General features: G+C 42.3%; 1 protein-coding gene across 1 annotated transcript in view; it reads left to right on the plus strand.

Moving 5' to 3' along the window:
- The window catches only part of FBXW8 (F-box and WD repeat domain containing 8), a 123587-nt gene that overhangs the window by 11978 nt on the left and 84983 nt on the right, over positions 1-26626 (plus strand). The window contains exons 2-4 of the mRNA XM_082355724.1: positions 3355-3459; positions 15490-15654; positions 19373-19461. Of these exons, the coding sequence (XP_082211850.1) occupies positions 3355-3459; positions 15490-15654; positions 19373-19461 (359 nt within the window). The remainder of the gene's footprint in view (positions 1-3354; positions 3460-15489; positions 15655-19372; positions 19462-26626) is intronic.

Raw genomic sequence — 26626 nt, forward strand, 5'->3', positions numbered from 1 at the left:
TCCCCCTCCCCGTGTCCTTAAGTCCACTCTCTACGTCTGCGTCTTTATTCCTGTCCTGCCCCTAAGTTCTTCAGAACCTTTTTTTTTTTTTTTTTTAGATTCCATATATATGTGTTAACATACGGTATTTGTTTTTCTCTTTCTCTTACTTCACTCTGTATGACAGATGCTAGGTCCATCCACCTCACTACAAATAACTCAATTTCGTTTCTTTTTATGGCTGAGTAATATTCCATTGTATATATGTGCCACATCTTCTTTATCCATTCATCTGTCGATGGACATTTAGGTTGCTTCCATGTCCTGGCTGTTGTAAATAGTGCTGCAATGAACATTGTGGTACATGACTCTTTTTGAATTATGGTTTTCTCAGGGTGTATGCCCAGTAGTGGGATTGCTGGGTAATATGGTAGTTCTATTTTTAGTTTTTTAAGGAACCTCCATACTGTTCTCCATAGTGGCTGTATCAATTTACATTCCCACCAACAGTGTAGGAGAGTTCTCTTTTCTAAGAGCACAGTGATTTAAAAAAAAGTTTGGCTTTGTGATGTTGGTGTTTACATAATTATAATTCAGTGCTTTGAAGCAGTTGTTGCTCTCCAGAACTTATAAATGATCAAGAACAATCACACCGTGTGTTAACAGTGAGACCAGCATGGCGTCTCTGACTTTGTTGGTGTGGGAGCCCTAATACCCCAGACTGGTCATTCACACCCTGCTGGCTACCTCCTTTTCATCCTCTGTGCACTAGAGCAGATCCGTCTGTAGTTATTACTGTGGTATAATCATTTTAAATTGATGATTCTTTTTTAAAAGCCCTCTTGGAAAAGCCCTTGTTGTGTGGATACTTTCAGTATTCATATTTCTGAATGACAGCTTCTGCTGTACCATCCCCTTTCCACTGTCATCGACTGTCATGTGCTTATCTTGTGACAAGGGGAGACAACTTTCTGTGTAAACAACAAGCTGACGTGGGGGCTACGTGGAATGTGGACCTAATCAAAAGTATGTGTTGAAGGAAAAAAAGGGACCTGGAATGCCACTCAAGGAAAGAAAATAGTACTATTAACAATCAATTATTGCATGCTTAGCCTGGATACTTGTGCCAGGCCCTTTCCATGTATTATTTCATTTTATTCTCATAACTGCCCTATGAATAACACAATAGGTGTGTTAGTATCTGTTTCATAGATGAGGAAGCTAAGAATCAGATGCATTTAGCCTGGTCTCGTGGCTAGTCAGGTGGCAGAACTAGGATGATCAGTTGGAATCTGTGCTCTAAACCTCCATGCTCTGCTGCATCCCAGAGGTCATGGGGGCTGGGATGAAGGAGGATGGTGGCAGAGTTTGGAGTATGCTAAGGCAGAGGCGTTATTTTCTAGGATGAGAATAGAGAACTGGCCAACGAACAGGCAAAAGGGAGAAGGCACCTGCCACCAGAATTGTGACTTTTCTGCACCAGCAAAACTAAAAACACACATGATTTCTCATGCTTCATCGCAGTAGTGTCAAGTACAGACATCAGTTTATAGGGAGTCCCGAAGGGACCGATTGAAGAAAGCAATGCTTCTGGCAGCGGGGAGAAAAAAAAAAAAGCTAATTATGAGTTCACTTTGCATGAGTGCAGACTTTTCTTTGCCTTTATTCTGCTTGTATGAGGACAGGGAACATTCTTCTCTTGTTTCTTTACTGAGTGGATAAGGTAGGCTTCTCCACCTCACCATAGTCAAAAAATCCAAAAGAGTAAGCAGAAGGAAGTCCAGGGCTGTGAATGATAGTCTTGTACTGTGTGCAGCTTTCCTCGATTCCCTCCATAGTTAAGATAAGGAGTCTCAAGTTGGATCTGGGCATAGAGAAAGTGATGCCTCTCTTTCTTGGTGAGTAAAGCTGATTAGCTGTAGGAGGGGACCTAGCATGACATTAGACAAATGACTTTCCATTATTTTTTTAGGCAAGGACCCCTTTGTCTTCCAGTTACACTTGCAGATTTTTTCTGTTGTTTTCTGTACAGCCAACACTTCTGTCCTGATTTAACATTCCGTTCCTTCTTTACCCACCGAGAACTGTCAACTCTTCCTCTTTTTTCCTCTAGAGATCCTTCTTGGCCCTCATGCTTAGCCTTGCGCTGTTTTTGCAATTGAATACATTACCTCCTTATGCCCTGGATTATCTTTTAGCCCTGAGACTCCTAGATGAATGGAAACATGATTCCAGAAAAATCTTCACCCTGAATCGTGGTAGGGTTTAAGTCAGTGCTCACACTCCCTTAAAAATGCTGATTCTTTTCATGCAGCCTTGCAATATACAACTGTTGTATTTGAGTGGTGAATTAATAATTTGCTTGCAACCAGTAAGTCACTGATGTCAGCCAAAGCTTATTAAAAATGAATTTTATTAAGCACGTTTTGTTGGGTTGAAGAGCGCTGCTTTCCCCAGCTTTACAGGAGCATACACCAAAGTGAGCTTTGGCAGGTGGATTCGGGAACAGGCAGAGGGATACATGTGCACACTTGGCCTTTTTTCTGTTTCACCCTCGTATTTCTTTGTGCTACCAGGATCGTCATGACAGCCTTATCTCTCAAATAAAGCCTATTACCTCATCCCTAATTGCTTATCCAAAGGCAGGCGAGCTCTAATTTCTCCACATTAATAAATGACACCAAAGAAGAACTGCTCTGTTTGCACTGGCTCACTCAGGTTAAGCAGCACAAGCCCCCGGGTGCATTAGGAAACCTTGTGCTTCTCCTGTGGCCACGGGGAGCCGGACTCACCTTGCTCAAGAGCAGCACTTCATTTGTTTACTCTTTGCTCACATTCACAGCCCCGTCCCCCTCTTCCTGATGAAAACACTGCAGTGACCTAGGTCAGCCTTTCTTCGCTGTGGGCACTCACCCCCCTCCAAGTTGGGGGCTAGTAGCAGTTGTCCTGGAAGGACCAGTGGCCTCCCTGATTCCAAGGCTCTTTCTTGACTGCCTACCACTCACCTTTCCTTAGAAGCTGAGAGGTTTTCCACAAACCTTTGCATTGATTCCTGTGGCACACCCCAGGTTGTGAGATGGCACCCCTGCTTCTCCTTTTTGAAGCATTACGGGAAATGGTCTTGTGGAGCTTATAAGTGAATGTAAGGAGGGTGAGCTTGTGGGGGCCAGAGAATTGAGAGTAGCTGTCAGGCTCTGAATGAGTTCTGTGACTGTGCTCTGTGGAATAGTGAGAACGCTTTGCTCCTCCTGGGAATCAGCATCGTCCCTCTTGTCACCACTTAAGGCTATTGCTGGTCATTTAAAGGACCTGTAAATTTGAACATTTTCATATCTCAGAATCTTAAGCTTATTTCTTTTCTTTTTTCCTCCTCAGAATGAAATGGATGACGTGCCCTTCTTTGATATCCAACTGCCTTACGAGTTGGCAATCAATATATTTCAGTATCTGGACAGAAAAGAACTAGGAAGGTGCGCACAGGTAAGCTGTCATTAACGGATGGTCAGGATTTACCTACATGTGTAATTCAAGTATGGGAAGCTCCTCCATAGCAGAAATTTACTTTACAGAATGACAAACTTTAAAGAATTTATGAGTTGGATAGTAGCTTTACTTGAAGGAAAGCAACCTTGAACTTAAACGATTATGTTCCACATCACCATGTCGTGTTTATCTTTTTGTGACCGTCTGTCCCAAAGCTGTGTTCCTCCTGCAGTCTGAGTTATGGCTGACCTGTGGCAGCGTGCTCAAGGCTGACAAGGTTGTACTTGCCTTTACTGAGATCGCCAGACCTGTTAATGTCCTCACCGTTTCTAATGCAAAGATGCAAGGCCTTGGTTCAGTCAAGCCAGTCGTTAGGTTGGGAGCTGAGGGTCAGCCTGGGGACAAAACAGTGAAGTCATGTTCCACTGTATAATCCAAATTACCCTTCAAACACCAGAATTCCACTCAGTGAGGCGAGAGGCATGTGAGAGCTGAGATCCACCGAGGGAACTGCAGATCGGCGTCACCCATCTCATGCCTACTCTGGGGCACGTGCCCATGGCGTGGAATGGTGGGAGATACAGTCTAGGCTGGACTTTATTGTGTGCATGAATCGCAGGGGATCTTGATAAAATGCTAATTCGGATTCAGGAGGTCTGGGGTGTGGCCCAATGATCTGCATTTCTGCCAGGTGATGCCAGTGTGGCTTTGGCCATGCTTTAAGAGGCAAGCATTTATATCATTAAAGTTAGTCTGTTATCCTCTTCCTTTTGGTGAAGAATGTCTAATTTCTCATAAGTTAAATGTGTATGTGATCGCTGACCATTTGGCTTTTCATGGACAACTGTGTTCCCCAGAAGGCACTGGGGTATCCGTTGCCAAAGAAGTAATTTGTTTAGTGGTTACTGTTTCCCATCCCTGGATCCTGTAATGCATTTGATACAAGTTGCTGTACCTTCAGGAGAAAGAGTTCGGTGAAATTGAGTGGTAGGAGAACTATACAATAAAAATCCGAAACACCACCATGAATATGAAGTTAAAAATATTAAGGCAGTTTGAGGGTGGTGAAAACTGTAGACAAACTTAGACTCTAGAGCTGTCTAACTCCATGGCAGTTCAGTGAAATGACACAAAATACAGGACAATTTAGAGAGTTTCTGGTTTTACTCTATTCCTCTATTATGGTTTTACCCTATTATGAAGCATTTTGCTTAATCAAAATTATTTTTCTACTTAAATATGAATTTGAGAAAGTGTTCAGTAATTTTGATTGCCACAGCATCAGTTACGGGGGTGGGGTATTGGCAAATATTTTTTGATGCAGGGTGTGGAAATCTTTCGGAAGAAACTATGCAGAGGCTAAAATTCACAAAATAAAAATGTTTGAAGTGTAAACCATGCTCAGAGCCTACTGACTGCATTAAGTAAGAGTACCTACATTGTCTTCTTCTTTGCCTTGGAAATTGGATTTGTTATATTCTAACTTTACACATTGGCCCTGTTCCCAAGAGTTGAAAACAAGGGTGTAGCTAAACGAGTCTAGCTCCTGGATTTCAGCCTGATGCTGTTAGCCAAAGTCTTGGAATAGGGTCTAATAGCTAGCTTTCCACAAAGTCAGCCTGAGATGATAAAATCTTCATTCTTGATAGGGAGCTGCTGTTTAAGGAATCATTTCTTTTTGCATTGCTTTTGCTCTCCTGCTTTGTAGAGGGCCATGTGGCTTTCACATCTGCTGCTGGTTTTCTCATCCAGAGAGTTTATCAGTGAAAGATAGGATCTGGTGGAAGAAGAAATCCCCCTTTTGGTATAGTGGGGCTGCATTCCAGGGTAGATTGGTTATGCTGGTGAGATTATTCTGCAGGTGTGAACAGTTTAATTTGCAACACAGTAGTCCAATTGTGCACCAGAATTCTTCCCTCTTGGGCCAGTTGGATTTGGGTTTTTGTGGTTGAACCTAATTTTTAGAGCACATGTATAAGAATAGAAAATATCCTTAAACAGAACCCCTGAGGTGGCTCTGATCTTCTAAGCCAGGATTTTTTTCGTAGAGCTTTTGCACAAAGATGACGATGGATGGCCAGTAGTTTGTGACTTGGCTTTGTTTTTCTCAAGCATTAAAAGAAAACCTCAGAGTAATAAAAATAAGTAGCATTTTCATTTGTTTCTCATGGTGTTTTTATTTTTGAAACAGGAAAAGGGCCTTCTGTTGAATGGAATGTCCTGCTGCTTTATGATTTTATTTTAGAGGGGGCTTGCTCTCTCCGTCTCGCTCTTTCTCTCTGGTTCTCTTTTAATCTGGCCGCCTTGGGATTTCAGTGAAATTGGTTGGGCCAGTTATGTGGAATTGGCACCATAAACTATATGTGTGCCCTTGGAGAAAACCTGTTTGCTTAGATCCTTATGCCAAATTGGTAACTGACTAACAGTAAGGAACCCTGATTGGGGCGGACTTCTGAGATTTCATTATGCCACAGACTATACTGGAGAATTGATTTGGCTCTGACTTTGTCTCCTTTCTGCATCCCCTCTCTTTTCTGCTTTGTGAGGCTTTACGCTTCAAAACTAAAGTCCCCTTACGTTAGTTTGTGGTCCTGTGTACCCTGAATGCTGACCTTCCTAGCTCCTTGGTATCCATACTTGTCCCTCGAGGGATTTAGTATCTCTGTGGGAGAGTATCATGCTGGGATGTCTCAAACAGTGTGGCTTTTTAGTAAGCAGTTACGCTTGGGGCAGTTCATTGAGCAGTTTATCATTTTGCTACTTATAATTTTTTGTTCTTTTGTGTGTGTGTGTGTGTGTGTGTGTGTCCACAGGATTGCCGAACACTTAAATGGGTAATATTTTAAAATGGACAACAATGACAAAATTGTCGATTTCGAAATTACAAAATTGTTTGGTTTTTATGAGAAAAGTGAGTGTGCTGTTATATTACAACATGAGTAATTCTAAGGAGTAAAGGTTTTTAAGTATTTACCAATGTTCATTTAAAAAACTTTAAAAAGTAATTATAAATTCATAAGAAGTTGCAAAAAATAGTGCAGAGAAGCTCTGTGTACCCTTCCCCCAGTTTCCTCCATTCGTAATGTCTTGCAGACTGTAGCCCAATATCAAAACCAGGAATTGACATTTGCAAAGTCCATGGAGCTTATTCAGATTTCACCAGTTTAATACACACTTATTTGTGTGTATTTAAGTCTACGCAGTTTTATCACATGTGTAGATTTGAGTGACCACACAGTCAATATATAGAATTGTCATCACAAGAATCCTGCTACTCTTTTATAGCCATGCCCTTCCCTAACCCCTGGCAACCTCGAATTTGTTCTCCATCTCTATAACTTTATTTTTTCATTTTCAATTTTAGCATATATTTTAGTCATGTGTATTTCACAATGTGTAATTTTAGAAATAGAGCTGCAAAGGCAACAGGGCCATGATTTTCAAGTCAAAGGTAGAAAAATGTCCTTGAAGAATGTAATAAAGAACAAGAAGGAAGCTGGAGAGGTTAAAAACTTAAGATTTATGTTAAAATTGGCAAGCAAGAAGTAGGTGTTACCAAAATAAATAAGTAGTTCTGGAACTAAAGCCCAGTGTATTAGATTATGATATTTAAAGTTTCAAGGCAAATGTGATCTTATGATCTTCCCAGATGTCCAAATAGGAGAAACTAAAATTTGAGTTTTTCTAGCTACAGATCTTAATGACATTTTTAAAGGTTGGGAATTTAGAGCCAAGCGTGCCTGGTTGATTTTCAGAGGAGAAATTATTCTGAGGACCTGTAGCTGCTGGCAGGGTTCCCTTAATTCTTAATTTCCACCTTTGCCCCCAGACTTCTCTCAGGGAGATGTGTGCATGCCTGACACCCAGGCATCCACAGGAGTTTCCTTTTAATTCCCCAGGTTGCAGTGGCTGCTCCCTCTAAAAGGGGTTAGGGAGCAGCAGAGCACCTCCGGAAAAAAGACGGGGAGCTAGGTGAAACAAGAATGGCCGAATATTGATAATCATTTGAACAGATTGGGGGTGACTTGGGGGTTTTTTACGCTGTTCACTTTACTTTTGTGTGGTTGAAATTTTTCATATTAAAATTTAAAAGAGAAAAAAATCAGAAAGCAAGAGATTATATTTGAATAAGAAAGTCAGAGCCTTCTGAGGGCAGCACATGCCGGGAGCTGACCTTTGAAAATAAAAACAATCCAGTTTTTTTTTTTTTCATAAGTTTTGAATTTTATTTATTTTTTATACAGCAGGTTCTTATTAGTTATCTATTTTATACATATTAGTGTATACATGTCAATCCCAATCTCCCAATTCATCACACCACCACCACCCCCCGCCACCGCTTTCCCCACTTGGTGTCCATACGTTTGTTCTCTACATCTGTGTCTCAATTTCTGCCCTGCAGACCTGTTCATCTGTACCATTTTTCTAGGTTCCACATGTATGCGTTAATATGCGATATTTGTTTTTCTCTTTCTGACTTACTTCACTCTGTACGACAGTCTCTAGATCCATCCGTGTCTCTACAAATGATCCAATTTCGTTCCTTTTAATGGCTGAGTAATATTCCATTGTATATATGTACCACATCTTCTTTATCCATTTGTCTGTCAATGGGCATTTAGGTTGCGTCCATGACCTGGCTGTTGTGAATAGTGCTGCAATGAACATTGGGGTGCATGTGTCTTTTTGAATTATGGTTTTCTCTGGGTATATGCCCAGCAATCCAGTTTTTTTAGGTGTTGAACTTAAAAAAAAAAAAGTTGGACTTATTCTTCTCATTCAGTTATTTACAGAGGGCCTACTACATGCCATGTACCATTCTAGACAGTGAACAAAACATAAAAACCCCTGCCTTTTGGAAAGCTTTACATTATGTGCAGTAAATATATCATTAAATATAGAATATATCTGATGGTGGTAAGTGCTATGGAGAAAAATGAGACAGCAGAGATGATGTTGGGGGTTGTATCATCTGGGGTGGCCAGGGAAGACTTCATAGAGAAGGTGACCTTTCAGCAGAGACCTGAAGGAGGGAAGAAGGAAGCTGGGCAGGTCTCTGGCAGAGGGGAATAGCAGGTGCAGAGGCCTTGAGGTGAGTGTGCCTGTTGTGTGAGGAACAGCAGGAAGGTCAGAGTGGCTAGGATGTGGCACCTGAGTAATGGCCTCCCTGAGATGTTCATGCCCTAATCCGCCTGAGGGCCTGTGACTACGTTATCTTTTATGGTAAAAAGACCTTTGCAGATGTAAGTTAAGGATCTTCACATGGAGTGATCTTGGATTATCCAGGTGGGTTCATTGTGACTACAGAGCTCCTTAGAGGGAGGCAGGAGGTCAGAGGGGAGAGGAGATGCTATGTTGCTGGCTTTGAAAATGGAGGAAGGGGCTGCAAACCAAGGAATGTACGTGGCTCCTCAAAGCTGGAAAAGGTAAAGAAACAGATCGTCCCCTGAAGCCTCCAGGAGGAATGCAACCCTGCTGCCAACACCTTGATTTTATTTTATTTTATTTTATTTTTTGGCCACGCTGTGCGGCTTATTGGATCTTAGTTCCCCGACCTGGGATTGAACCTGTGCCTCCTGCAATGGAAATGTGGACCGCCAGGGAGTTCCCCCAACACCTTGATTTTAGACTTCTGGCCCCCAGAACTGTAAGAATAAATGTGTGTCATTTAAAGCCGTAAGTTTGTGATAAGTTGTTAGACTATCAATAGGAAACTAACACAGGGATGTAGTGAGCAGACAGGGCTAAGAGAAGGAGAGATGGTCCAAATTCAAAAGGCACTTAATCTGTTAACAGAACTTGAACTTTTATTCTGAATGAGATGGGAAGCCATTGAAGTGTTTTAATCAGAGGAGTGACAAGGTCTGACTAATATGTTAAAAGGGATCATTTTTGCTGCTATGTGAAAAATATGCCGGGGGACAAGGCCGGCAGCAAGGAGACCAGTTTGAAGGCTACATGGTGGTTTGGACCAGGACTGTGCTGGTAGAAGTGGGTGGAGTCAGGGTTGCTGATGGGTTGGGTGTGGGGAGAGGAGGAAGAGTCAACAGGACTCCAGGGTGTTTGGCCTGAGCAACTGGGTGGATGAGGTTGCCATTACTAATGAGGGGAAAATAGTGGGAGGAGCAAGTTTGGGGGGAAGATCAGTACTTGAATGTGAGGCTGCAGATGAGTTCTGGGTTGAACTCAGGGTTGAAGATGTAAATTTGGAAGCAGTCAGCACATGGATGGTATTTAAAGCCAGGAAACTGAACGAGATCATCAGGAAAGTGAGTGTAGATAGAGGAGGAGATTAGGGGTTGGGCCCTGGCACAGACAGTGAGTAGACGATAAGCAGACTGAGAAGGCGGTACCTGTGAGCTGGGAAGAAACCTAGCGAGCACAGTCCTCTGAACCAAGGGAGAGCAGTTTTCAAGGAGGTGAAGGTGATCAAAGGTAAGCGGTCAAGTGAGAGGAGGACTGAGAAGAGACTGCTGGGTTTAGCAATGGGAGGTCAGTGGTGTGTCCTCCCCAGGTAGACTTCATTATGTCATTGTGTGACTGGAACAGTGACACTTTTTCCCCTGTTGTGGGCCTCACTGGTAACCTTAATCCAGGCAGAGTTAATAAAGCTAGTTTTTGAGACAAGGGTTTTTTTTTTTTTTTTCTTCTTTTAATGCTGCAATTCATAGTGGTGCTATAAAGCAAAATGCTGGAGACACTTTTATTAGCAAATTCTTGCAGCTGAGGCTCACTCAGTGGGGCTTTTACTGGGCAGGGCCAGTCCAATCCTGGTGTATTAAAGAGAGACCAGGGCTTCCCTGGTGGCGCAGTGGTTGAGAATCCGTCTGCCAATGCAGGGGACACGGGTTCGAGCCCTGGTCTGGGAAGATCCCACATGCCGTGGAACAACTGGGCCCGTGAGCCACAACTACTGAGCCTGCGCGTCTGGAGCCTGTGCTCCGCAACAGGAGAGGCCGCGATAGTGAGAGGCCCGCGCACCGCGATGAAGAGTGGCCCCCGCTTGCCACAACTAGAGAAAGCCCTCGCACAGAAACGAAGACCCAACACAGCCAAAAATTAAATAAATAAATAAAATTTAAAAAAAAAAAAAAAAAAAAGAGAGACCATTAGGCCTTTGGAAAATTCAGGCTCGTAAACTTTCTAGATTTAATGTAATTTAAGAAATCAAAACAATTAGATTTCCTTTTGATGAGACTCTTTAAAATTTACTTGTGAAAGTTTAACTAGGTGTTTTTCTTGTTGATTTTTTTCCCCCTTCAGGATTAAAAGAAATTCTTAAAGCCTATCATTTTTGTTCTCCTTTAAAAGAAGAATAAAAAGGCAACCCTCTCTTTATCATTTGCTAAAGAAATTGTTAGCACGTTTCTGTGTTCAATACCTAATCGTAGATACAATCCTGATCCCTTTTTGGAAGTAATTCTCACCTCTAGCTTTTATAAATCCCTCAAAGAGCTTTATTGTTTGTTTTCCAGGATTAAACTTTATCCTGAATATTATTTTCTGCAGAAGAGGCCCTGTGGTCTAGGGGTTAGTGGTGGGGATGATGCACCGAAACATCAACTTTTTGTTCTCAGGTTTTTATCCCATAACCCTGTTGTACAAATTTCAGATTGTGTTATTTACGACAATTTGACATTTTCTTCGAAGCTGATATAAAAAAATGTTTTCGGCTTCCAAGATTTTTAAGGTCTGACATATATTTGAGAGTTCTTGAAAGTCTCTGAAAAGTTTCTCCGTTTTAAAGTGGCTGGAATTTGTACAGTTTAGTACTCATTAAAACTCATCCAGAATGTTTAATTGGGATATTCTAGTTTGTAGTCACTGAGCACTGAATTTGGATTCTCCTGAAATGATGACTCACTGGCTTCATCTAACAAAGTGCAGCCTTGTAGCTAATTTTTGGACTGCAGAATTACAAAGATTACCTACTGTTGGGGGCCAGTCTTGTGATCCAACTCGGCTGTAAGGGCAGAGACCACAACTTTTCCCTCTAGCTTCCCCAGCCATGGGCAGGCGGCCCCAATCTGGTCATGTCCGTGGGGTGTCACCCACCTGCAAAAGGTGTCAGTTTGGCAGGTTGAGGTGGAAAGTGGATAAGAATTGCTGGCCTTAGTGCCCGCATACAGTTGGTGCCCAGCATATGTTTTAATTGACTGACTGATACCCATATCAATGTTCTGTAAGGTGTCTTCTGGAGGACACTGGGCTTTTGAGACACTCCTTGTAAGAAGAGTTCAGGAGCCAGATAAGTTCGAGGAATGCAGCCTCTTATATTTCCTTCTTAGAGATATGCAACACGTGTCAGTCTGTTAAAAGCTCTGAGAAGTTCTGCAGTGAAGAGTCCTGCTTAGTTTTGTTTAAACCAGTGTTCTCCAAACTCATGTGACCATGGAATCCTTTTTTAAAGTAACTTAATACCCTAAGGAGCTGCTATTCGATTGAATATGCTTTGGGAAGTGCTGGTCTGTGTAGTGAAATAATGAGTCTGGGTCTTTCATCTAGTAGTTACATTTCATAAATTCTACAAAATTTTACATTTTATAATTTTTACAGAAAAGGGCTGATGTATCCCAGGGATCAGAGTAAACTGCCGTGTGGTTAGCTAGCACTTTGTGCCTTTGAGAACCCGTGAGGGTGTCTGTGTGTTCACCCTTATACTTTATTTAACCCTGAATTGCAGGGGCCTGTGGGAGAAATACTCTGCTCTGGGGCTATTTGAGCTGTAGCCTGGCTCTGTCACAGATTATGTTGGTCTGTCCCTATCTGTGCTTCATGATTGCCTAGTGCTGAGACTCACTTTGGCACAGACAGATGGACAGACACCACCCAGTGTCATGGACAGGCTCAGCTGTGGACCAAACATGCCAAAAATAAAACCATGGTGTTCTGTCTAGTCGAAACTGGAACTCCAGTGTTACTGAGCCATTATCCCATTCTTTATTGCCTGACCACTTGTGATCAGATGAGGGTTTGTTTCCCCGATGCCCTTATGGCTAAGATGGAGAAGTGTGGGATGACAGTGTGGTTAAGTGGATTTGTAACTGATGCTGTGGCCGTGCCTGGGGTGGGCTGCTTAATGGACCCATGTCAGCCTGGGGGGAGGGCTCCAGTGGTTTGCCACGGGCTCCATCCTCAGCCCCATCCTGGTTAATTTTTTAAAATAATTAAGACATGAAGCCCCACAGACTGTATTTTGCAGATGACTTATGTAAAGGAAAAGTAGCATACATACAATGGATGACAGAATTGAGATGCAAAGATACTAAATGCTGGGGGTGGGTATGTGCGATGATCTGGGATTGAAAATGGATAGAAAGTTTAGAAAGTTAAGAATTTAAGTTTAAAACATAATAGTGCGAGAGTAAAAAATGGGGACTTTTTTTTCTTTAATTGCAACTTGTATTTAAAAAGACTCTGAAGATTGATAAATACCAAACTGAGGTTACTGTTGGCGAGAAAAGGATGTGGACACTGAGAGATGCATAGGAGTTTTAAACTTATTGGTAATACTTCTTAAGCAGGGTGCTGTATCCGTGGGTGTTTGTAATATATACCTTTTTGTCTGCCTTAAATATTTAATAAAATAAACGGACTCCAGAAGCTCTGGACCATACGTTCTGTAACCATGAGGATGTATCTTCAAGTGAAGTAGCAATTAGTATCTGATAAAAATCCTTCTGTTCATGGCACTTGACAGTCTATATCTGGGGTATTGTTTAGTCCTGAGTATCACTTTTGAAGAGGGATACCAGAGATGCATAAATACTAGGGTACATTTCAGAGATAATGGGTAGGGGAGCTAGTCCTATGACAATTAATTGGAGAAAATGGGTGTGTTTAGACCAGTGAAGAAGTGACTAAGGGGAAATGTGATGACTGCCTTCAGACATTTAAGGAGCTGTCAGTATGTCTTTTTTGTTCCTCTTTTCCTATATTACTATCTTCTTTTTTTTTTTTTTAAAGAAATTTATTTATTTAAGTGTGTTGGGTCTTCGTTGCTGCACGCGGGCTTTCTCTAGTTGTGGCGGGCGGGGACTACTCTTTGTCGTGGTGCACGGGCCTCTCATTGCGGTGGCTTCTCTTGTTGCGGAGCACGGGCTCTAGGCATGCAGGCTTCAGTATTTGTGGCTCGCGGGCTCTAGAGCGCAGGCTCAGTAGTTGTGGCGCACGGGCTTAGTTGCTCCGTGGCGTGTAGGATTGTCCTGGACCAGGGCTCGAACCCGTGTCCCCTGCATTGGCAGGTGGATTCTTAACCACTGTGCCACCAGTGTTTGGTTCTTTTTAAAAAAATAAAATATTGTCTCTTTGTCAATATTCTCTACTTCGTGAGACATTGTGCTCATAAGTTTATTTCTTTAGATATGCTTTCCTTTAGTATTTTGAATATATTTATAATGGGGTATCCCACTCCCCAGGTTTTCCTTTGAAGGCTTTCGATTAGCCTCCTTTTAGCCCTACTTGGTAGTGCCACGTCAGGCAACTGCACTGTTAAACAGTTGTCCCTTATTTTTTTCTGACAAATGCCCTGGATATAGGACAGAGTTAGATCTAAGTCAGATCAGATAAAGACAAGCCTCGAGAACAGAGCTTTCTAGCAAGCTGCCAGACAGGCCAAATAGTGACGGTTCTCTGGGGATGGTACTTTTGGAGAGCTATAAACCCATTTGGCCTCTCTGGGAGCTGCTAGACTGCTGGTTTTTACAGCTGCTATAGTTGGAGGCTGTTGGTTTTCAAGGCTACTATGGAGCTAGAGGATGAGGATGGGATTAATGCAAGTGAAAACAATACAAAGGTTGCTATTCTTACCAAGATTCAGCCATTTTTCTTGAATAAATGCTTCTCAGAATGTTGCAAGCCTTTAGTTAATTTCTAGAGTTCTGAAAAAGTTGATTTTGACAATTTTTGGCAGTATTCTTGTTGGTTTTGTGGAGGAGCAGATTTTCGGAGATCTTCAACTCTGTAGTCCCGGAAGCTAACTCCCTATCGGTATTTCTCAAATGAGGCACCCTTGTGTCATGAGAGTCTGTCATGCACATGCTGTGTGCTCTCTCTTTGTCTCATGTTCTCTCTTCTTGTCTGAGTATTTGATGTCTTGGAGTGGCCCCAAGGGAGTGTTAAGGAGCACAAGTTACCATGAACCGCTGGTCGTGAGTGACTCTTACTTTATTAGAAGTGAGGCTCAGCCTTTGGGTGGACGGCAAAGCAGCATGTGTTGCAGACCCCAGAGCATGTTGATCTGCTGGGTCAGTTTCTCATTTTGCGAGCAGAGTCCATCTTTTGCAGTCTGCCCAGCTTTGTACATTATCCCATGATGAAGTGAATCCATCATTCCCCAAAGTTAGGGTTGGAAGACAAAGCACTAATAGCTAAAATGCCCATTTCCTCTGGATACTGTTGGGATTTGAAATTCAGTCCAGTCATAACATTAATTTCTCTATATCAGATCTTACCATCCTAGATAATTGCTTGAGTTTTCTGTTAAATAATTTTTTTAATCTACACATTTAAAATCTAAGTTTTTGCACATAGTATAAATCTGCATTTCTCATATGACCAGAAGTTTTGGGTTATGGATATTTTATTACAGCTCTTTACTTCAGAGGTCATTGGTCTCTAGCTCTGTAAGATGGAAATACAAGTGCTTATTGGTAAAAAGTAAAGAGATTCTGTTCTGAAAAGCTGTGTATGATTTTATATCTATTAACGTGTTACAGTATGTATTTTATGCCTTTAAGTATTTGTGTATTTTTTTCTCTTTATATTTTATACATATATATGTATAAAATAATTTAACCAAGTAGTTTAAAATGTGATATTAGGTGGTAGTACAACAATTTTGAAATCTTGAAAGATAAAACAGGAAACATTTGCTTGTATTTTTTTTCGCCTCAGAGTGTTTTGTTAATGAGACATTTTATACTGCCATAAACCCAGGGCAGTAATAAAGGTGTTGATTGATTTTTGGATGACAAGGGACTTCTCTAATTGCAGAATTTGACATTTGTGTCACTTCTGCTGTTTTAGGTGAGCAAGACGTGGAAGGTGATTGCAGAAGATGAAGTACTCTGGTACAGGCTGTGCCAGCAGGAAGGGCACCTTCCCGAGAGCAGCATCTCCGATTATTCTTGCTGGAAGCTCATCTTCCAAGAGTGCCGAGCCAAGGAACACATGTTAAGAACCAACTGGAAGGTAGGCAGTGGCCAATATCATTACCTGTAGGGGAATAGCCTGCAAGGACACAGGAATCCAAGCCTGGGATTAAACACCAAGTCCTTCCAATTTCATCCTGAGATTAACTGCCAAAAACAAAGAGAGGAGGAGTATGGTGAGCGTCCCTTTAGCTGTTGGTGAGTTGTTGCCCAATAGAGTATCTGCCCTTGTCTTCAAGCACACTCTTTGGGAGCATCCCGTTGTCCTCTAGGAGAGGAGGGGCGAGACTGAGGAGCCAGTCGCCTCACCTCTGATGGTCGGGGTCTTTGCGGTAGTGCTCAGTGCAGCCCCTGTTCACTGTCACCATCTCCCTGGATGGACCAAGAAAGCACCACCTGAATACAAAAGAGGGGCTGAAAATGCTATTTCCAGTAAATGTAAGAGGGAGATTATTAAGCGTCTCTAAGTACTGTCTTCTCTTCCCTCACATAACCTATTGGCTTGCTTCCATAACATTTATCACTTCAAAATTTCTACAGAAATATTAGATCACAGCTATGAATTTGCACAGAACAGTGTTTCTGTAGAAAATAACTGTCAAGAACAGTGTTACATAAAGCTGTTTAAGGCATGACGAGACAGCAGTGTGGTGCCCCTTTCTTCCCACCTGGGTAGCTGGATATTCAGTTGGAAGGAAGGGACAGAACTGTATTCTTTCCCCTCCTGTAAAGGTCAATCCTAATAGACTTTGAGATTAACAAGCTTTTGCTCATGACTGATAGTGACATATTGCCTATGTGCATGTCTGTCTCCAGTCACCTCATAACCTGATTAGTGACCGATACTCTTGATCTGGGCAGCGTCACAGTTCCTAGCAAAGTTAATAAGAGTAGTGTTCCTCTAACTCGGGTTTCTCAACCCCAGCACTAGTGCCATCTGGGACCGATACTTTGCGGTGAGGGCTGTCCTGGGCATTGCAGGATCTTCTGCAGCATGTCCAGCCTCTCCCCAGTATATGCCAGAAGCATTCTCTTCCTCCCCGCAGCTCTGACAACCAAAAAGTCTTCAGACCAGTCCGATGTCCCCTGAGGGCAAAATCAGCCCTGGTTGAGAACCATCCTTCTAAAGAGGATTAGCATAGCCATCCTTAGGCCATGAAGACCCACCACTAGGTACAAATCCCGCTGGCCCCGCTCTGTGTATCCACTCCAGGTAATAAACTCGCGTGGAGGGCCCCCCTCGCCCTCTTGCCCATTTGCTTGGTTATGTCTGTGTGAAGGACATAAGTGAGAGCAGGCATTGGGTTTGCCAAAGCTGCTTAGACAGGCTGGGGGCCGGAAAGCAGAGGGTCTGACCCTGGCAGGAGGGGCCATAATTTAAGGAAAGCTTGAGAGTGAGGCATTTGCTAGGGCCTTTCTGTCCAGGAAGGAGGGATACTTTTGAGATTTGTGAGCATGAGAGCTGGAGATACTCCATGTACCCTGGCTCGAATTCATAAATGTCAGATTCTAAGAGAGAAAGCAGCAGCTGAGTTCTTTGTTTCCTCTTTGGTATTAGAAAGCTAGGGAGGGAAGCAGGTACGCCCGCCTCATCCAGGCTGGAGGGGGCAGAAGTGAAGGTGTTTAGAGACCCGCCTCATAGCATCTGGCACTTAATGCCAGTGTACAGATTACATACAATTCAACTGAACGTCTGTTTTGTTGTTTTTCTCCAACAAGCCCAAAGCCATGTGTTTGATAAGTGCTCAATAAGAGGTCGTTGCTTGAATGAACTGGAGTCAAACTGCAGGGAGACTGGAGGGAGGCTTCTCTTTGGAGTGTCTCGGGCCCATTTCCTGCACTGTTACCTATGAGGACTACAGAAGTAAAATGTCAAATGACACTCTTGCATTAACTGTAGTGATGGGATTCTCGTGATTCTAGAATGAATGGAATTCTTACAAAAACGTGAAAGGTAGTGCAGAGCAAGATGCTTTCCCTTTGTGTGCCTCTGCTTTCTCATCTCTAATGTGGAGCTGAGAGTAGCTGCGCTCTTTGCGCCATCGTGAGGATGACTGTCTAATGATATATCTAACACTCCTCCCACAGGGCGTGGCCTGTGTCTGCTGCTCAGTTAGCACTGGCCTTGGCACGCAGATGCTGTGGTTTGGTGCTATTCATGGTCAACCTCAGGATGGGTTGGGAAGGTGATTTGGTTTGGCATCTCCTAGGTTGGTGTTTGAGGAAGCTGAGAAGGGACCCCAGGGTTCTCAGTACTTCCACACAGGGGATGACCTGTGAATGCAGGAACTTACCTGGACCTGCAGTTCAGAGCCAGCGTGCAAATGATGTTCCTTTCCCTGGTGTTTGCATACACTCATTTCACTGTGGCATTCTAGGATCTCTCTAATCCAGAATACCAGTGTGGGATTGGAGCCCTTGATGGGGAGGAAGCCACGTGACGAAACTTAGTGGAGGACGTGAGCACACAGGCCCTCTCCTTTTCTTTCAATAGCTTGTCCCTCGAAAGAGCTTTGCTGTTCTTGTCATTTTGGCTGTGGCCCTCGAACAGATGATTCTCAAGTCCTTCCCTTCCATCCCCATGTCTCCACTAGCAGGACAGCCCCACTTGGATGTGTCCAGTTGTGTCCCTCAGCCTTGGACTTGGTCCTCGAGTTCAGTGAGATCACCATGCAGATCGTCTTGCAGAGTGCCTGGAGTACAGCTGCTTAATAAACGTTGGTTTTAATGGAACGGACGTCATCATCTGTCTCCTGATAATATAAATAGTAATAGTAACTACCATTTATTGAAAACCTGCTGTGTGCTAAGAACTGTGCTTGCCACTTACACACACTATTTTTAATCCTTGTGCTGGTACAGCAAAGTTGAAATTATGGATGGCTTGGTATTTTTTTTTAATTGAAGTATATAGTTGACTTACAATATTGTTTCAGGTGTACAGCAAAGCAATTCAGTTATGTGTATATATTTTTTGATGGCTTGGTATTCTTGAATACCTTTATTCATGCTTGCTTTTTGGCTTAACTGTCCTGCCCTGCCCTTCCCAACATCCCACATGTAAATACTTTCTATTCTTCAAGATTCCCTTTATTTTAAAAATAATTATTTTATTTATATATATTTTGAATCAATAAATAAACAGTCGTGATGCAGTAAATCAAAAGTCATAAAAGGGCATATACTGGAAAATACATCTCCCTCGCACCTCTCTCCACCTACCACCTAGTTCCCTCCTCAGGAGCAACTGTGTTACGGGTTTTAGGGTTTCCTTTAAATAACCGTTTCCATGAACCTCTGACCTCTCAATCAGAAACAATGTCTTTTCTGTTCCCCATCCTGATTTTTATCTTGTTGTATATACTTTTTCATTTTATTCTGAGAGCATTTATAAGGGGTGTTAACAGGTAAAATACCATTAGCTGCTTTCTCTCCTCTGAACTGAACTTTTTAAATACACTTTATGCATTTCTTCCCTAGCAGCCCACTGCGGAGTGGAGTGGTTACCATCCTGTACTCCCCTCGAGGACGGGGGCAGCGTCTCGCACTTCCCGCGCCCAGTAGTTTCATTCAGTGTGTTTGTAGCTCATAAATACATAGCTTAACATGTTAGTTGTCTTTGTCCTTTCCAATGTCTTGATAACTATGGACACAGTCCACACCGTAAAAAAACTGCCATGAATGTAGTTGAGAGTGAAATGCTTTGTCTCCAGGCTATCCAGAGAATAGTATAAACTGCAGCCCCTTTTCTTATGCAGAATCGCAAAGGCGCTGTGAGTGAGCTGGAACACATTCCTGACGCAGTTTTATGTGATGTGCATTCTCACGATGGTGTTGTCATTGCTGGGTAAGCGAAAACAGTTTTTCAGTTAATATTCTTCATCCTAAGGTCTTTCACTTTTCATGGACCACCCTCTGCGTCCCAGCCACCTTATTCTCCCTTGGGAGTGCGTGCCTTCCCACTTACAGCCCTCGTGGAGATGGGTGGTCTCCATGACTCTATCCTCCAGTAGTTGAGAGCTCTGAAGCTAGTGGTGAGAAGCGAGTGGTGTGGAGCGGCTCTGTAATCCGTTTGTGTCAATATATCTTTTGAGCTTTTAAATCACTCTTATGGCATGTTCTGTTAGATTTTCATTAAGGCAAACAGTTTGTATTTTATGAAGACATAAAAAAGTGAAGCAAGAATAATAAGTGTTGGCAGAAACAGGTGCTGTTCTTGATCTCTTGTTCTGAAGCCTTTATTATGAGGAAGGGCTGTGGCCACAGGTAATCTTCCTTCCCCACCACACAGTTTGTATTTGCAGTTAACTTGTCCTGAAATAGGCTTTTTGTTTGTCTCCATTGCCGAGAAATTTAATTTTAACTTCTGTAAATTCCTTTGGCTTCTGTTCCAAAAACCACTTCCATGAATTCTTCATATTTTATTACATTAGAGATGTTTTTATGTGTTTCTTTAAGGTATAATAAGACGATTACTTTCTTCTTGGATTAACAAGATGTCTTGAACTAGAGTCTCACATTGTGTACTTAATGCCATAGAGACCAGGACACTTAAACTTCTGAGTCTGGATTGACTTCGGAGTGAGACACCCAAAAGAGGTTTCTACCTGGAGGAGCAAACAAAAACAAACCTTGGACTTAACAGCTTAGTAGTAGGAGAGCCTTTTTCTTTAAAGAAAACTCTTTCCTTCAGAACCAGTCCTTAATTGAAATTTCCAAGAGTCAGATTATTTTAATATTTTGTGGTCCGTAGTGCCTGTGTAAAAGTATTTTGCTTCAAACAAGATAAGCCTTAGGAGGAACACTTTCCATTAGCTTGTGTTTTACTGGCCATGATTTCGAGGCCAGTAAATACCCTTCTTGGGAGTGCTATAGAACTATTACTTGTAGAAAAATTAATGGAAAAGAAATCTAGAATTTTGTCCATTCAGTTATCAGTGTGGCTCTAGGCTTCTGCCCCTCATTTCTCAAGTATGGGCCTGAGAGCTCATGCTAGGTAAGATCCTTTTCACCTGCTAATTCTGAGATTCCTCAATAACTCCCAAAGGGACTGGGGTCATTCTAGCTTAAAGAGGCCTCCTGGTGTGTCAGAGGCCTTTGAGGACAGACTGTTGAGATGGAACTGAAAGAGTCATAAAAGGAACTAGAAATAAGGGAGACGATTCTGGAAAGCCAATTATGAATTTCTTATCTGGACGTGGACCTCGCAAAAGGCAGCCTGGCCACTAGTCCAGATGCCAGCCCTTCTTTTCCTGCCTCTCCATCCCCTCGAGGCCTGCTCAGCATTACAGATTATGCCAGCACAAAGCAAAGCGATGGCAGAGTTTAGTGGATCGATAAGATGAAACTTGATCTGTGGGTCAGAGAGGCTCCTCATGGCCCCTCTTTCTAAGAGAACCTTACGTTTATGGCCTAGCATCAGATACTTCAATCTTGCTTGTATATAGAGCATTTTGTGTTTATCATTAAAATTTTATCTGGTGGTTACGATGCTTGTTTTCTGGGTCAGGTCTTGAATCCCTTTTCATTTGAGACAGCGGTGTTTGTGGTTACCTCATTCCCAATCAATGTTGTATTCACCAGGCTTTCTGCAGTTATATATCTCCAAGGAGCTTCTTAAAGAGACAGTGGCCATCTCACCATTTCCTTCTCTTTTACTTCTCTTGCATTTCTCCTATTTTTCTTCTTCCCTTCCTTTTTCTCTATTTTTTTTACACAAGTAGAATCTGTTCAGATGCTTAGTTTTTTTATATCTGCAGCTAACCGATGTGACATTTTTGCATTTAAACCTGTTAAATGTGTTTTATATAATTGATGAAGATTATGTTGCAGAATCTTGCCCCAGCTTCTTCTCAGCTTTTCAGTCCCTTTGTGTAAATGTTCCTGGTTTGGAGCTGCATTGCTTAGGCTTAGACTAATTTGTGTCACACTTAACCTTAGCGCGAACCCAATCTTGGTTCTGCCTTACTCTTCTGCGCATAGAACCAGGGCACCCTTCAAGTGCTCATTCACTCGGAAACTCTGAGACACTCAAGTCCCCGTCCAGTGAAAGGACCTGGACGCCTCTTACCTGAGGCTTGTTTTTCCAGCAGAGGAAACAGACATTATTCTCAAAGCTTTTGATCTTTCACTCTTGTCCATGAGTGTTTGCTTCCTTTCCTATCTCATGGGTGATAGTTTTCCAATTACCTTTTCCTGATGTTTGGAGCCTTTGAAATTTGTTTCCAACCTCCCTTTTTCCTCATTACTCTTCCCAGGGCACCTTTGGTTTTTACCCCCCACGCTGTCCTAGTTACCTCTGACCATGTCTTTTTTTAACTTGAGATGCAATTTCCATACCATAAAATCCACCCTTTTAGATTGTGTAGGTCAGTGATTTTTAGTATATTCACAAGGTTGTGTAACTGCCCACCATTATCTAATTCTAGAACGTTTTCATTACCCCCAAAAGAAACCCAGTCCCCGTTTTTTCACGCCGAGCTCAAGCCTTGCCTCCTCCCACAGGTTCCATGGGGCGCTAGCCTACTAACCCTCATGGCCGCTCCGCCCCAGCATCTAGCCTCCTCACGCCCCCCGGAGGAGCGATTATCTGCAGCTTGTAGGGCAGCTAATCACGCGGCCTTGAGGCTTCACCTAAACATTTTTGTCTTAACTTTACAGCCATGTATTTTTTTTCAGTCAATTTGTAAGCATCTTTTAAAACTAGAGGTGATATATAATATTTCATTAAATGCTCTGTAGTACTAATACATTTTTTTTAGTCTGAAAAAAAGCATTAACATTTGATAGACTCCCTTCCCCCCACCTGTATACTACATGTTACTTGGGAAGCTGGAGGAATTCCTAATTTCTTTTGTCTGTTCTCCGATTTCTTAGTTTTTTTCAACTTAGAATCATACAACTTGAAACCCGGGAGGAACTTAGAGATTCTCTTCCGAAACGCTCATTCTGGGTGAGGTAGCTGAGGCTCAGCAAGGTCCGGGGAGTGGGGCTGGCACCCGTGCCCTGCCTACCCCGCTGTGCTTCTGCAGGGGGCGTGCATAGAGCCGGTCCCCAGCGCTGCCTTCTCCAGCCCTTGCTCGCTACTCTGACGGCTTGGCTACTATAGCATCACTTTGGTTTCTTTTATGGCCTGTATGGACCTTTCCTTTCTGTTAAAAATGAAAACAGTAGTAAAACCACATTGTCTTTGCAAAACTATTAGAAAGTGGAGAAGAGAAATCCACCTAAATCCCAGCATGCTACCACAATTCCCGTTGTGGTTTTTGTGTACTGTTTATTCTTCTGCCTGTTTTTTAATACATATTTTAATTACTGGATTTAGGCGGATGGATTTTTATTTTTTCCGGATTAAGAAATTATTTTAGGGACTTCCCTGGCAGTCCAGTGGTTAAGACTCTGCGCTTCCACTGCAGGGGGCACGGGTTCGATCCATGGGTGGGGAACTAGGATCCTGAATGCCGTGTGGCACAGCCAAAAAATTTTAAAAAAGAAATTATTTTAAAATGCCTTCATAATCCTCAACTTCTTTCCCATTGAACTTTTGCCTTGAAGTCTCTAAACCATCCCTCAAACCCGGTCTCCTGAGTGCACCTTCCTTTTTTTCGGTCAGTGCCACAAATAAAGATCAAGATCAAGAGTTTGATCTTGTTGACTGTAGTGTCTTAAAGTGGTGGGGGCCATGTATTAAGCATGTTTGTAACCTCAGAGCCTAACACCAGTCCCAGCACCGAGGAAACTTTGGGGAAGGTATGCATAGAAGGAAAACTCCTTGCACTGCTGAGCCCCTGCACTCTCTGAGCCTCCTTACCGCATCTTTGACTTACCAAACTCTTACTCTGGCCCTTCCTCGTGCCTCTCTGTGGTGTCATGTGGCCACTTAGCAGTGACATGCAGCATCCCAGAAAATACCAGAAACAGTTGTTTTCTTTGCTGGTCAGGTAAGTGGAAGTTCCTTCAACGGTGACTAAGTATGTAATTCAAATACAACCTTTACTTTGATTTTCTCTGGCTAAAATTTCCCATTTCTTTAACCTGAGAATAACTTGTGCTGAGAAGCCACCAATCTCTGCGATAAGCCACCTGTCTCTTTCTCTCAGAGCTCAGCCTCTGTCTGTGTTTTCTTTGTGATCTGGTAGCGTTTCTGAAATGCGGTGAGGTTTAGTGTGTGCCTTCCTTGGATTTAGAAGAAGAGATGTTATCTAGAAAGTTGGTTGATAATAAGTGATTAGGAAGCATGGTGTTTGTTTCTTTGTTTTTGTTTGTGGTGAGAGCTCCGAGAATTTTAGAATGTCTCTCAAATTATACGTTTATCATTGAGGGAAAAGACTAGAAGGGACGAGGCTATGACGGTATCCCCGTCCTGTTTTGTGAGGCCTGGACTGTCCTCTTTCTCCACAGTTGCACTCTGGGAGTTAAGGGTGTTGAAAACAGATGACATCATGAGTTCAGAAGGTCACATTATAACCTGAGATGTAGGTCTAGGTATAATTTGCCAGGAATATATTCGCTTTACTGCCATCTAGTGAAGGAGAGCATCTCGGGGAAAACTTGCGGGAGAAAGTCAAGCGGGGGGCTCATTGGGAGCCTTGTGCCAGCTCTGCTAACCATTAAGCTATTAGCTCACGAGAAGCTTTTATCAGATGCCCAGGAGTATGGTGGTGCTTTGCAATAAAGTCCCTCCTCACTGTTACTTAAGATTCATAAGTCTGAAGCGTTTCAGTTTGCCTAAGAAAGCACACTATTCACATTAGAGGACCATTCCCCGCCCCCGCCTCCCCCCCCCCCCGTTTTGGTTTTAAAAAACATCAAGCCCCCTCTTTGTGTCAAGGTTTTTTCAGCACTCCTAAATGCCTCTCCTTCCGTTTTCTACTGTGGTGATCTGCCTTTTTAGGGTGCAGCTCCTGCCTTGACTGGAAGGAACAGTGACTGTGTATCCATGTTTCTTCTCTGTCAAGTGTGGTTGGAGGGAAAACTGGATCGTCTAATGTCACCAAGTGCTAGCTGTCTTCCTTCCCTGAAAAGTACTCAGTTGTCCTACTTGGTCTCCTGCCTTTCCTCCATCACCATTCCCTCTGAGGCAAGTGACACCAAGCAAAACCGCCCACACGTCTCTAGCAGCCAAGTGACCTCTGGCTGTTGTTCTGGCTTTTATCCTTACTAGAGCTCTGTCTGTCACAACCTGGACAGAGTCGAGAGGGTTGCCAGTCTTATGTAGACATGAAGCAAAATTTTGAGCTTCCAGTTTATATATGTAAAATTTGGTGTCTGAATCTCTGGTTGGTTCACTTTGCCTAGTGACGCTTTATTGGAATGTTATCATTGTTTATAATTAAGAACTGTTGGAAAATAATAGTTCAGACATAGGCATGTGTCTAAGCTAACTTGAAATATCTTGCTTTTAGCCATTTTTTCTCCACTTTTCCCAGTAATTAAAAATGTGCCTTTGGGAGAAGACTCAAATCAATAGAATTAGAAATGAAAAAGGAGAAGTAACAACTGACACTGCAGAAATACAAACGATCATGAGAAATTACTACAAGCAACTCTATGCCAATAAAATGGACAACCTGGAAGAAATGGACAAATTCTTAGAAATGCACAACCTGCCGAGACTGAACCAGGAAGAAATAGAAAATATGTACAGACCAATCACAAACACTGAAATTGAAACTGTGATTAAAAATCTTCCAACAAACAAAAGCCCAGGACCGGATGGCTTCACAGGCGAATTCTATCAAACATTTAGAGAAGAGCTAACACCTATCCTTCTCAAACTCTTCCAAAATATTGCAGAGGGAGGAACAGTCCCCAACTCATTCTACGAGGCCACCATCACCCTGATACCAAAACCAGACAAAGATGTCACAAAGAAAGAAAACTACAGGCCAATATCACTGATGAACATAGATGCAAAAATCCTCAACAAAATACTAGCAAACAGAATCCAACAGCACATTAAAAGGATCATACACCACGATCAAGTGGGGTTTATTCCAGGAATGCAGGGATTCTTCAATATACGCAAATCAATCAACGTGATACACCATATTAACAAACTGAAGGAGAAAAACCATATGATCATCTCAATAGATGCAGAGAAAGTTTTTGACAAAATTCAACACCCATTTATGATAAAAGCCCTGCAGAAAGTAGGCATAGAGGGAACTTTCCTCAACATAATAAAGGCCATATATGACAAACCCACAGCCAACATTGTCTTCAGTGGTAAAAAACTGAAACCATTTCCACTAAGATCAGGAACAAGACAAGGTTGCCCACTCTCACCACTGTTATTCAACATAGTTTTGGAAGTGTTAGCCACAGCAATCAGAGAAGAAAAAGAAACAAAAGGAATCCAAATCGGAAAAGAAGAAGTAAAGCTGTCACTGTTTGCAGATGACATGATACTATACATAGAGAATCCTAAAGATGCTACCAGAAAACTACTAGAGCTAATCAATGAATTTGGTAAAGTAGCAGGATACAAAATTAATGCACAGAAATCTCTTGCATTCCTATACACTAATGATGAAAAATCTGAAAGTGAAATTAAGAAAACACTCCCGTTTACCATTGCAACAAAAAGAATAAAATATCTAGGAATAAACCTACCTAAGGAGACAAAAGACCTGTATGCAGAAAATTATAAGACACTGATGAAAGAAATTAAAGATGATACAAATAGATGGAGAGATATACCATGTTCCTGGATTGGAAGAATCAACATTGTGAAAATGACTCTACTACCCAAAGCAATCTACGGATTCAGTGCAATCCCTATCAAACTACCACTGGCATTTTTCACAGAACTAGAACAAAAAATTTCACAATTTGTATGGAAACACAAAAGACCCTGAATAGCCAAAGCAATCTTGAGAACGAAAAATGGAGCTGGAGGAATTAGGCTCCCTGACTTCAGACTATACTACAAAGCTACAGTAATCAAGACAGTTTGGTACTGGCACAAAAACAGAAACATAGATCAATGGAACAGGATAGAAAGCCCAGAG

The sequence above is a fragment of the Balaenoptera borealis genome, assembly GCF_965194805.1.
Source record: "Balaenoptera borealis genome assembly, chromosome: 14".
Taxonomy (NCBI): domain Eukaryota; kingdom Metazoa; phylum Chordata; class Mammalia; order Artiodactyla; family Balaenopteridae; genus Balaenoptera; species Balaenoptera borealis.